This window comes from Manacus candei, unplaced genomic scaffold, assembly GCF_025592945.1.
Source record: "Manacus candei isolate 608988 ecotype Guabito, Panama unplaced genomic scaffold, ASM2559294v1 h1tg000041l, whole genome shotgun sequence".
In the NCBI taxonomy this organism is placed as follows: domain Eukaryota; kingdom Metazoa; phylum Chordata; class Aves; order Passeriformes; family Pipridae; genus Manacus; species Manacus candei.
This window is the reverse complement of record NW_026138089.1, coordinates 6,930,847-6,944,361: the sequence shown is the minus strand read 5'-3', so window position 1 is coordinate 6,944,361 and position 13,515 is coordinate 6,930,847. Positions and strand designations below refer to the sequence as shown.

The following is a 13,515-nucleotide window of genomic DNA, read 5'->3' as shown; positions in this document are numbered from 1 at the left end:
TTCTTTTCTCTGCAAACACCAGCACTAATTACATATAAACACAGAGCAATGGTGTAAAAATGGACATTTATTACAACTAAACCAATGTGACAGACAGAGGTCAAACAGTTTATCACAATCACAAGAAAGCTTAATTCAGCCAAGCACATACAAGTGACAGTGTAAACTTTAAAAACATGTTTAATACATATAAAATTGTTTCTGGTTTGAAGTAAAATTACCTTAATTTAAGTCAATCTCACACACAGGATCATTCCACTGCGATTTCACCCTCATCTATTCCTGCCCACTGTGCACTGGGGAGATGCCCTGGGACAAAAACAGTCTCCTGCAATCTGGAATCTCTAAGTGTAAATCCTAGAACGGGCGTAAGTAGACAACCTCTAATGCCCCGAGTTCACAGGCACCACCCCGGTACTGCCACAGGAGTAGCACACACAGCCCTGCCCTGGCTGGCCTTTCTGTTGCCACAAGCATTTATGCTGGGATCTGGATCAGGGGCCTTGAAAGTGGCAACACTGCACTTTTCCTGCTGGGTGCCACTTAACTGTGATCCCATCGAGCCCACAGCCCAGCTCTCCAGCTGGCCACGGAAGTGCTGCTGCCATCAGCACTGCCAGAGCCAAGCTTTGTGAAAATGTGGCACTATGCAGTGAACGAGCCACAACTCCTGGAGTGAGATTCCTGGGGAGGGAGGGGATGATCCCACCTCCACGGGGAGCAGGAAGACACACAGCAGAACCTGGCAGCTCCCAAGTGCAGCCCTACCTCCTCAAAACCACATGTCAGTGGAATTTCCTCAGTCAAAGCAGGTTTAGTCTATAATTACTGAAAGTCTGCTCAAAGTGTCAAAATATTACTGGATATCAGTTTACATTTGCAATGAATATACTATACAAATCTAATACCTAAGAGCTCTCACTGCAAATTAGTTGGTTCAACTGTACATCACGCAGGAGTTTCCTAAGGGATGTGCCATGTTTAAGGTGTAAATCAAGAAAAGCAGTTAAATGACATTGACACTTAGTGTGGCCTTTTCTTTTTCCTACAGGTACCTATACACCCATTGAAGCTTAACTATAAAACACTAAAAATACAAGTAATTGGTAAACTTGGAAAGAAAATAATAAAAAGTCCCTTTTGTAAAACTCCATCTTCCCCATCTTTGAAAGTATTCGATTTTCATCATGCAAATCCCTCTATTCAGTCAGAAAGCTGACCTCCTTTCCTGTGTTCGTGGTCAGAGAAAGCTAATATCAGACCTAAAAACAGTTTCCTTATTTGAGTTTTTTTCCTTCTTTCCTCCATGCATTCCCTTTTGAGTATAGTAACTTGTACAGTTTTGCTAAAGGTAGCTACGCTAAAATACACCCTCACGTCTAGTGAGCGAATCACTTTGCAGTTTTCTTGCAAAAAGCAGTTATCACCTTAACAGTGTTTACCAGTTTGATATGCAGATCCTGGCAGGATTCTTTGGTATAATGAAAAATTCAGTAGTTAACAGATATTTCCATTCTTTATGCAACAACTGAAATAAGCAGAATTATCATAAGTGGTGACTAAAATGTAGATGAACAAATTCTTTGGTTGCATAAACACAATTTCCACACCATGACATTTCATATTTGGAGTTGTCTGTGTAGTTTCTTTTCATTTAGATATGCTATGCTATGTCATAATAATACATTTATTTCCTGAAGTCAAGTTTCCTTATAAAAAACAGTACACTTATCGAAGTCAAATGCAATTTTCCTATAAATGCAGTGAAGGGAGACACTGAGTCAATTTAAATCTAATTCCCTTTCATTATAAATTTTGAACTTCGGTTTCTTGTTCCCTTTTTAAAAAGAATATTTTTTCTTGTAGGCCTGAAAGAAGCAGCTTAGCAAAACAGTAATACTGACAAACAGCATCTTACACCATTAGCTAAACATTACAATGATGGCAGTGAACATTTACAGTATGAAACACTGAGATGGCATCAGCTGAAGATTTATGTCAATCCGATTTCTTCAAGTACACTACGAGGGGTCTCTGCTTCCTACGGAGGGAAAATTTGAGACAGTAGTAAATGAACCCTGTGTTTCTATTGAGGAGCACTGAACATGGGTTAGTATGGAAGATGCTGAATTAAAACAGAAAAGCTGAAAGACACGAAAACATACAAGGACTGCTATTTGCAAACACGGTATTAGCTGCACTTTTCACAGAGCTGTTAATTAGATTGTCATGGTTCACAGGAATAGCTGGTAGATTTTATTGCCCTTAAGCGCAATAAAAATAAAACAATTCAGATGTATCAGCAGGGAACAAATCACAACCAAGTAAAAGAGAAAAGAATTGGGGAGGGATAGGGAAGCATCTTGCAATGGAGTCAGTGATTTTTGTGGTGAATTGTTTCACAGGTCTCAAAAATCTGTTAGGGAATAATGAATAAATGTATGAATGAAACTACTGATGCAACTAAGATACAGTATCCCTTAAGCTCTTTATAAAGAGTCTGGGTTTTTTACAGTGATCCCATGCTTAATTCATAAAACCAGGTCAAGGTACCTTGGTATGCCTGGTGTCAAATAAATTCACCCCTTTTAGAAGCAGAGGAATTTCTAAGACAGGAATTTTATTATTCCACACCAGGCATAATGTTTTAGGTTAATTATAATAGTAAAAAGCTTTTTTTAGATTCAGAGCAAGTTGTTTAATACCAAATTCCAAAGGGTTATCATCAGTTTTATATTCATTATTTCCACAGTATCTCAACAGAAATTGTTTACACTAGGAACATTAGGCTGACCTTTTCCATAATTATTAACAATGTCATAGTAAATACAAGGGGATACTGTGTCCGTATGGAAACAAACAGTTTCAATAACAAGAGTATGAATAACTTACTTTAGCATCCTAAAACAAGACATGTCATGCAGCAGAAAAAAAGGCAGATAACAGTTAAGGCAGCCAACAAATTATTTTTCAACTCTTTGTAAATATTTATTAGAAAAAAGTCAGTAAAATACATAATGAAACACTTCAAATCTTGCAAATAACATCCAAACATTGTCTCTCTCTCAACCTTGACTATGTAGCACAAAATGATCAAGTTTAGTTTCCTTATTCATGTATAAGGTGATTCAGCAGAGAAGGAACAAGCTCTGATACTTTAAAGGCAACTTAATTTAAAAGTCAGTCAGAGCTTGGAACAGGCCTCCTCTGAACACTTTTAGATGGCTTCCAAAATCCAGCAGCAAGTAAGAAATTGCAAGAAAAAGGCAAGTTAAATCTGGAAACAAGATACTTGGTGTATTAAAGATGTAGTGATGGTTTGTTTTTTTTTCCCCTCACTGATGCAATACTTAAATATTCTTAGAACTGCAGTGACCTTGATAAAGCCAGACAGGATAGCAGGATTAAAGATTTACATGTGTATTTTAACACAAATCCCCCAAAAGGAGACACTGATTGAAGAAATGGCTATGTAGCATTTTTAATATAACTTGTTCTATTATATTCCCAGATTACTTTGTTGCATTCGTTTTAGAAGACACACATCTCCTCTATCCACCAACCTAAGGGTTTTACTCAAGAAATCCTACATTGCTAACTAACTATGGCAACAGAACTTAGGGTATTCTAACAGAACATACCTTCTCAAGCATTTTAGGGTCTTGAAAATATTTGTAATAGATCCACTTTTCAGTTTTAAATTGATTAGACAGCAGTGGACACTTGAGTTACTGAGGGGTGAAACGGTATTTACAAAATTGCCTCAAAACAAACTTCTCAATAGCTATGAAGAAATACAGAGCATTGCTGCTGCTGTCTTTAGAGCAGTTTAGTATTGTTGTCTCCACTGCCAATTCAAAGTCATAGGTGATTTTCAGCAGGCATATACTTAAATGACTAAATTTCTTCAAGTAAATCAAGGTCATTGGCTAACAATTGAAAGCAACCTATTTCAAGGACATTGGCTACTTGTCCGCAGATATCTCACCCATAAAAGACAGTAATATTTTAATTTTTTTAATACTACAGCAGTAACCTTGAAGCAGTATTGCCTTCTTATAGGCTCATCAACAATATAATCCCAAGGAACACCTAAAGGGTAATGTGTTTTGCTAGAGGAATAATTTCATCAATTATGACTTTTAAGAAACAAACAGAATGAATTATATTATGTTTTGTTCACATTATTTGTTTTAGTAAGTGTCAAACATCTCATCCAACTCTTATGGAAAATGTTCCGCAGTATTATACACTACCTGCAGCTCAAAATCACCCAAGGCAAACAATGCAAATTTGAAATATCAGAACACAGATGAGGAAAAAAGTCATTCACATGAGACAAAAGTGCATGCAATACTTTATTTCAAACATGCCAGAAAAGCCAATTCATTACCTAGTCATTTAGAAGCAAGCAGCTGTATACAGATAACAAGAAAAACAGCATCTCATTACAGCTCAATGCACAGCATTTTAAGCCAACAGGCATGAAATAATGCAGGCTAAAGCAGCATTAACCAGACATCCAAACACATTGTTAATGGCTTACAGAAAAAAAGGCAAACTTGGAAATGGAAAACCACTCCTATGATCTTGTTTTCTAAGATTCCAGAATGCTGCAAATCCAATTCAAATCTTTTGTCTAATCCCCTAAATCTCCCATTTTTATGTCAGTTTAACATTTGGAAGGTAGTGCATTACCACATATAGAACTACTGTTCGTGGTTAATCTCAGTAACCACTTCCTTGTTAATTACACTAAAACAATTTTCAAAACCAGCATTGGTTTTAGGTTACAAATAGAGGATGCAATACATGCCCTCTCACTCTGCCTACTTTTCAATGGAATGCACTTATGTGCAGTGGCAGTTCTCGGATACACAAGGCAGCCTGCACTTAAATCTGGAAATACCAATTTAAGAAGATATATTTCAAGTATACTGTTAATGGACTTAGATTCTTTCCAACCCTAACCATTAATGGTTGGACTCAGTGATCTTAGAGGTCTTTTCCAACTTTGATGATTCTATGATTCTATTATTCATTTGTAAAGCAATGATCTTATTCTCACCTTCAGTGGCAGCAACTGTTTAACTACTCACAAGAGTGTTTTGAACATTTAAATACAAATGTTCTAGCTTCAAATTTATCTAAGTTATTCTCTTTGACCTAATCAATTCTGCCTTTCTCCTCTTTGTAAAGTCAGTCACACTATTGTGCCAGTCTTCAGAAGAGTATTGGTGTTTGCATCTTTGCGATATCGGTCTGTGTAGAACTGTGTATAACACCATGTAATACTTGTGTGTATACACATTTCACATGATACTACTCCCTCACTGGTTTCTCTGTTAAGTGTGAACCTCACCAACAGGTTTTAAGTGTATGTTTAAATACCACCACAACCTATTTGAAAGATAAACACAGGTTGAGTAATGTTACAGTAAGGTGTTACAGTATATAGATGTTTAGCTCAGAAAATGCTACAGAACTTTTAAGCATAAGACTTCAAGCTTACACACAATAAAAAAGTTAAACAAGCACAATATGCCAACAAGCACAAGTTTTGTTGAAATGAGACATGAAGAGACAACACTGTAAAACAGAGGGGGAAGAGGAAAGTACAACAGCAGAGAATGGTTGTGGCATTCTATTAGATTCAAGATGACTGGATTCAGCAAGCTGATGATAATGTTCTGTCATGAGTAAGTCACAGGTCTATCTCCTCTGAAACTCTGCATGCATGATGAATGAAGCCATTTAGTACACTGGTACATTAAAGTATTCATGTCGTGGCTACAAAAGAAACGTACATATTCTTATACAGAATAAAACTGTGAACAGATATGCAAGAAAACAAAAGTATTATCTCATTATTGTATCTCTGACATTAAAAGGACATTTCATACAGAAATACAATATTGCATTTTTGGCTACTCTAAATTTCCTGGGGGGAGAACCATCATTTTACCCCCCTCTAATTTGCATGCTGGGTCTGACAACACACAGAACAAGTTCACATCATAGTTACTGCATAACATAAGCTCAGAGTTTCTTCTCAGCCAAAAAATGTTTGAAGCAGAAAGACTGCTCAAGAGATGGATCACTCTCTCTATTATTTGCACAATTCTTGTCTCTATGGAGACATCAACTGTTGGCCTCTGTCAGAGACACGCACTGGGCTAAGTGACATCTGACATCACCCACCACAGCTGCTCCAATAAACACACCTTTAGAGGCACCAGGCCTCTCAAACATGGCTGTGAGCAGCACCATGCCAGGGCAGTACAGCTGTGGCACTACTGGTGACAAAAATTACATTTTATAGAAACAGTGTCTGTTTTAAAAACAGGAGGTGTCTGATACACCCCTCACAGCAGGCAAAGTTGTCTTTGCTTTTGAATTATGCTGCTGAATTCAATACACTCTTGTATGATTAGCATACAACGTTAGTACACAATTTGGTGAAAGATGAGCTAGAAATAAAGCAACACTCAGTTTTCTGTATTAAAAATCAGTGCCCTGAAGACAGATGAGGACATTTTTAATGCAGTAATAGCAATTTAGGAGTATCAGCCCCACATATGCCCATTACACATCTTCTGAGAAGAAAACAAAACACACAAAACTCAACTCTCTCATATTAGTTACCATCTTTCATGTGCCCATTATAATCTTCAATCTATTTCAGTATTCCACTCCTCAGAATTACAGAAGTCTTACAACAGAACTGAGAAAGTTCCCATGACTTCTAAACCTGTCTCCTCTGTTTATTCACATGTCAGTTTATTCACATGTTCAAGCTTGTGTATTTTTAAATTCTAATCTCAAATTACAAAAAAGAGCACAACAAAAATATCCTAGGAGTTTTACAATATTTATACTGCTTTTCAGTATCAGTAATCCGAAGATTATCCCACAGTAGTTAGAATTATTCTGACCAAACTAACTACAAATCCAGTAGTTCAAAAAATAACAGCACCTATATCACTCATATAACTCAGTGACAGTTGCAAATAAGTTCTAGTCTGCTGTGATTTTTGGTAGAATTCAAAAGAATCTGGTATATAATACAGAATTACACACGTGAATTTTAACTCTTAAAACCTCTCATACTGCACAAGTCAGAATTGTCAGCCCACATTAAAAACAAAATGCTGAGGCATATTCCTAACTGGAAAAGGAATTGCATGACAGTAGTGTACTCCTCAAGGAGTAGAAGTTTTGACTAAAACCAAGAAAGTACTAACTTTAGAACTCCTGGAGCCTCCACAGACAACAGACTCCCAGAGAGATTCTTACAGAAAACTTTGCTTTACAGAAAACACTGCTTTACTTACATTGCTGGCATGATATAGATCCATGAAGACAACTGAAAAACAGGCATATTGTAACACTCTAAAATGCCCAATTTTTACCTGGAAATATATGTACACATGTGATTCCCCTCCTCCTTGAAAATAACACTTATGTCTTCCAGTGTTTCGCCCTTGGAAACCTGGAGCCATCAGTGTCTTCACTGAAATGCCTATCAAATCTCAGAACATATTTAATTTTACATTAGTTCTCTGGACAGAAAGAAGAAGGAGAGCAGTTAATTTTCTAGCAGTCTTATGAGGCTGATTATAATCCGCTGTTGTTGTGTTCAAAGATTATCCCAGGCTGCACACATTCTTTAGCACACTCTTTGGCCCAGAAACAGTGATCATGTCCCCTTTTACATAACTGGTATCAACTAATAAGGACATGGAAGTGTTCATTTCATGTTTATCTACTTGTTACCTTTTCAGTACTTTCCAAGATTCTACTCTCCCATGCAGTCCTGGGTTCCCCACCCTGTTTGTATTTTCAGTGGTTTATAACTTGAGGAATTCACTGTCTTTGCCATGAAAAACATGGTACAGAAAATTATATGACTGACTCAAGTCACTATGAAATTAGTGTCTCATCTTGACAGAAACTTCTTATCTACTGATAAAGCAAGATAGATTGTCAGAAAACAACAGGACAAAAGTGGTTATTTGGCTCCTGGCAGCTTTTTAGTTTACAGGACATGTAAACACCACCTGCAACTAAACTAGATAAACAAACTTTGTAGAGGTGAAGCTAAAGGATTAAATGGAAGGCAACAAGTAACAGAGATATGAAGGATAACACAGCAATAATGAGAAGGAAAACACTGCAGTTTCAGGGAGACCTCTGTACCCCACCAAGGACATCTTGGACCATTCTACACAGAGGGCCTGGCATTATGGGCAGCCTGACAAACAACTGAAAGGAAAATAAAGTTTAGACAAATTTTTTGCCATCAGAGAACTAGTTTCAAGTTTCAACTGACTTTTTCCTTTTTTTTGGTGTTCCCTGCTACACTGTCTCCAGAGCAGTTGGCCTGCTGGTCTGAAGACCAGAACAGAGTGGGTAAGGGACAAATGTCAAATTCCACAGCCAGTATCTATGCTACCTTGCCTTCCTTTGGTGGGACTGTGCAGACCTCAGGGATATGCTTCACAGGCTCAGATGTTGTCTAAGATAACAATCTAGATCTAAAGAGTTTATAAATTAGTTGAAATGGTGTCCTTACAGCACAATACACAATGGCAAACTAACATGAAATATTACCTCTGAAAAATCATCACTTATTTAAAAATGTGAATGTAAACTGTTTATCTGACTTTAACACATAGGTCTTAAATCCCAGTTCTGCCAAAGCAGTAACAGCTCTACAATACAGGCTGCACATTGCAATTCCTCAATGTTTTAAAGTTACTAGAATTCATCTTTTTCAAACTGACATCTGTGTTTACAACTCATTTTAAAAAGCTAAAAATACTCTCTGAAATTGCCAGCCTGAGTCATTAGAGATTTTTAAATTAGAAAAATGGTAGAGTTGATTTGAGTAAACAGAACTATTCAGTCAGTCCAACTCAACTGATATTTTCTCAGCCAACTTTGTCATGACCCAATCTAATTAAAAATCATAACCAAAATCAAATTAGAAGGGGCTTCATTTAATCCAGTCCTCCAAACAGCATACTTATAACTTTCCTGAGAAATATTCAATCTGTTAAAAGCATCCAGTGATGCCTTTTTACTGTGCCCCAGGCAATCTACTTAAATGCTATATTATCATCACTACTGCAAAATTTGCCTAACATCTATTTTGAAATTATTTTCTTGCTGCAATTTAAGGTATTTTAAGTCTGTAGTGGACAAGAAAACACTTATTTCCTCAGGCAAGAGAGAGATAAATTATTTATGCCTACACCAAACTGTCTTAAGTTTAGTGTTTTGCAGTGCTGCCATTTTACTGACAACATCTCATGGCAGTGAGACTTCATGAATACTTGGTATAACTTCTTTTTCAGGGAATATTTAGGTTATTGTTTTAACTTATTTCCCATTAAACCCAGGACAAAGCCTATGAAGGCAAGCCATGTTAAACTGCAGGAAAAAATTTTAACTGCTACCTTTCGATAAAGACCTGGCTTCCCCCCTCACCCAAGCATTTAAAAAAACCCTAGTAAGACCAAGAAGATGCAGGACCATGGAACATATGGAAGTTTTCGAAGAATTCTACAGGAACAGGCTGTGGGAAAGTGGGGGGATGAGGGCTTCTGTTTAGAAACATGAAGTTCTTACAGCAGGAAAAGATTAACATTTAACAAGCCCTTCTTTAGCAATGCTTCAGAAGCACTTACTTTTACACTCTACTTCTGAATCTTTTTTAGGAAATATTTCTAATGAAAGGTTGCTTTAGGAAATTGATGCTGTTTACTTGCCCTTTCAAGAATTTCAAAACAGGGGAGTATCTGTTTCCTAATCTGTGGTTAGCCAGCTATTTAATAACTCCAATTAGATAGAAGGGTTTGGGTTGGAAGGGACCTTTTAGATCTAGTTCCAAACCTCTTGCCATGGGCAGGGACACCCTCCACTATACCAGGTTGTTTAGTACCCCATCCAGCCTGACCTTGAATACGTCCAGGGATGGAACATTGGGAAAATTCTATTTTACTCTTAAAGGAGAACAAAGTGTTTTCTCAGAGAACCTAGAAACACCCATAAGGTTTTGAACATCTTCAAAGACAAGTATTAACTATGGTGCTCTTCAAAAACAAAAAACAATCCTATATCAATAACAACTCCAAATTAAGATCTTGTCTGCAGCTTCCTATACAGACAAAAAAAATAAAAACATCTTCAAAACTGGTGTAAATTTGTCAACACAATTCTCAACTAGAGTCTTAAACAGCAACAGTTATCACACAAGTGTTATTCAGCAGAACATCCTAGCATATGCACACCCTTTGGCTCTAAAACATCACCTCAACACACCAGAGCAGATACGACATAAGATCAGCAGTGGCCTTCCTGCCTCCCTGCCAAAAGCAGAAGTAAAAATATCAGTGGAAACTTCATGTACTGTAACTGGATAATAGTGGGTTGGTTCTTCCTGCTTCTGAGCTGCTATTCTGATCTGCTGGATCAGGGGTGATAATCGCTCTGGGAGGCTGTGCTCTGTACGTGCCAATCAGCTGCTACGCAGTGAGCTATGAAGAATCAACAGCCTAACCCTTCAGGACAAGGATGGTTCCCAGAATCCACCAGAGGCTCCTCTCTGCCATCATAAAAACACAAATGCTTTAAGCACATACTGTGGCTGAATACTTTGTATTGTGAAATTAGAGCCACAATCATTAAAGATCACAGAGTTCTCTAGCAGATAATCCCACAGTGTCTGTATGTTTGGCAAACTGCCAAACCACGCACATAAGGATTCAGTAATGTTTGCTTCCAGCACTGCAGATACTGGTTTGCACTACTTAGTCTCCGTTACTTAAGAAAGCATTTCTTAAACTGCAGGGCTGTACCTTTGAAGGGATGACCACATATACTGCTGCAACAAGCCACGTCACATCCAATATCATTTGGCTTCCATGGCAATGGCATTTAAGCATTTCCCTTCCTTCCTGGTCCTGCAGCACTTTGCCTTCTTATAATTGTTTGGACAGATGTTTGCAGCACGAGTTATAAACATGGAAAAGAAAAGCTGCTGACTATATGTTTTTAGACATGAGCAATTTAAATTGGATCAGTTTAAATGGATCTGAAATCCAGTTCTAGAATGGTCATATAAATAGTTCTTCTGGCACAAAGGAAAGAGGGAAAGGAGAACCGAAAACTCCCTAAGTCAACACTGCTGCTAAAGCTCCTTGCTACACTCCTATGACTCAGGCCAAAAGCAGGGGTGCAGCATCAGACAGATAAATTAGAATTTACATATGCTGGCTGACTTTGGGGTTCACAGCAGACACTGAGTCAGGACAAGAGATGCGTGGAACAGTGGCTTTTTAAAACACTTAGATACTGGAACTTTTAAAAATAAGATGTAATTTAAGTTACACTACTAGCTTTAGCAAAAGTCCTGGACTGCAAAAGCAGTTGCCTTTTTTCTTCCCTTTTCAATGCCACTGCTTTCTTCCTCCTGGCACTTCCCTCATGCTGCCCTACATGTGTTCAAATTTTAGCAAACAAACTGGGAGCCACATAACCACAGGGCAAGTGGATCAATACAACACAAAGGTGGCAGTAGGAACGGATCTGGTCTTCTCAACAAGAGTTACTGCCAGCATGGTTTTGGGTGATGAGGAAACTGCACCTGACTTCACTACCTGTGAGTCGTTCTCAATAAAACCCAAAGTTCTACACAGCAGAACTTAAATGTTCAATATAAAGATTTTACCTAGTCTAGATGTGTACCACATAGGTTTTTCAGTATTATACAAGGCTTACCTTAAACTTCCCCAAATTCTGTATGCAGTTGACTGCTTCTGAATACGTGGATTATTACAACTGCCACACAGTACATATAGAACTTGACACCCTCGTTTACAAGCAAATTTCTCTGAAACAGCTCTCAAAAACTCCACATTCTAGTCATTCAGAAACACTGCTTGTTTATGCCTCAGAGAGTAACAAGGATTAAGTAATTTGAAGATGTATAACCTATCAGTTAAATATCAGGTTAATCCAAGCACCAAAGCTATGAGTCAAACTCCTCCCCTTGTCTGAAGACAACCTCCTTTACCTCAAGAGATCTTTCTTTAAGACAGATGATCTTCATTCCTCTATACAAGCTGCAGTTCCTTATGGCAGGCAAACTATCCCCCATCTCTTGTTATGTGTAACATTTATCTGTCCTCTTCACTTACCCCAGCAGACACCATCTCCATTTCTCCATATTCTGAGGAGTCATAACAGCCTTGTAAATTAGTTCTGAACAGAGCAACTACTCCTTCACTCCTTCCAGAGAACAGTACAGGCCAAGAAGTAACATCTCATGGGCATCAGATAATGCCACTGTGTTTAGCTTAGTGGGGACAAAAGCACAATTCTTCAACACTGAGCCCATACATAGAATTCATCTGGGACACAGTCTAGGTCAGTAAACTGGAGTCACACAGAATTCTCTACGCCTGAGCTTGTATGTGCTAGAATTGGTCTTTGTAGCCATCTAAGACAACAACAATAGAAAGATTAAGACTCATAAGTAAAAGCTCTGTTCTTAGCACAGGCTCCAAACAACACAGATAACTTTTTAAGTTTTTAATCACAAGAAATGTTTTACAGTTGCAGTATTAATACTAACCTCACCATGAGAATCACACTGTTTGTACATGAATTTATCGTGAAGAGGAGAGAAAAAGGAATAAACATGGGGGGAAATGTGGAAAGTATCCAGCTTGAGCATTTAGTTTTTTCCTAGTTGTTTTAGGATATGTCCAAGCTCATATAAGAAATTCTGTTTTCAACAAATGACTTGTTGGCTGCTCTAGTTCTACAGGTCCAATCAAAAGCAGATTATTGGTTACTCCCCACTTCCAAACACAGATCAATGGCTGTATGACATACTAGGAAACTCTTAAATGGTAAAAACACCCATATACCAACAGTGAATTTGATTTTGAACATGTAACATATATTTTTGTGTACTATAATTATTTTCTTTTAACTAGAAACTAAATCCTGACATTTATAAAGCGGTGTATGAAATCAGATCTATTACTGCAGTTCTGCATTACAAAAGCTATTTTGTTTACTCAACTACTTGTTTATCATTATATCAAATAAGCAGCAGACTAATTAAGTTTTCACCAGCAAATCATTTTCATGTGTTTTGAACTTGCCTTATGCAAAATAAAATCTTACCTTTATTAGTAGGACTGCCACAATGTATTCCACTTACGCTTTGGATAAAAATATGTTGCAATGCACTATGTATGCAAATAAGCTTTGTTCTGTCATGCAGCATCCGGCACTTGATATACAGTCAATTGCAGCAGCACCCAGTCTTTTTAGGGCCCATTTTCTTTGCATAGCAGATGTAAACAGCTCATTTTCCAATAAATACATGTTTACATGGGCTGATTGTAAGTAAACAAAGCCAAACATCTGTTTAGGTATTAGTTTTGGTATCCATTTCTCTAACTTGCATTATCCCACTTAATTATTAACACCAAAGAA

The 13,515-nt window shown here is 37.5% G+C and overlaps 1 protein-coding gene across 6 annotated transcripts in view; it reads right to left on the bottom strand.

The window, feature by feature from the left end:
- Positions 1–49: 49 nt before the first annotated feature.
- Positions 50–13,515, bottom strand: part of AP1S2 (adaptor related protein complex 1 subunit sigma 2) — a 31,370-nt gene continuing 17,904 nt past the window's right edge. For 2 of the 6 annotated variants that reach the window (XR_007905830.1, XM_051795054.1), the window contains one exon: positions 50–2,041. Coding sequence is in view for 2 of the 6 variants with exons in the window: in XM_051795054.1 (XP_051651014.1) it covers positions 1,994–2,041 (48 nt within the window). In the remaining 4 variants the exon portion in view is untranslated. Of the gene's footprint in view, positions 2,042–2,233; positions 2,417–4,344; positions 5,791–6,555; positions 13,416–13,515 lie in introns of those variants that run through there. The other 4 variants (XR_007905833.1, XM_051795055.1, XR_007905832.1 and 1 more) reach the window with 4 other exon arrangements.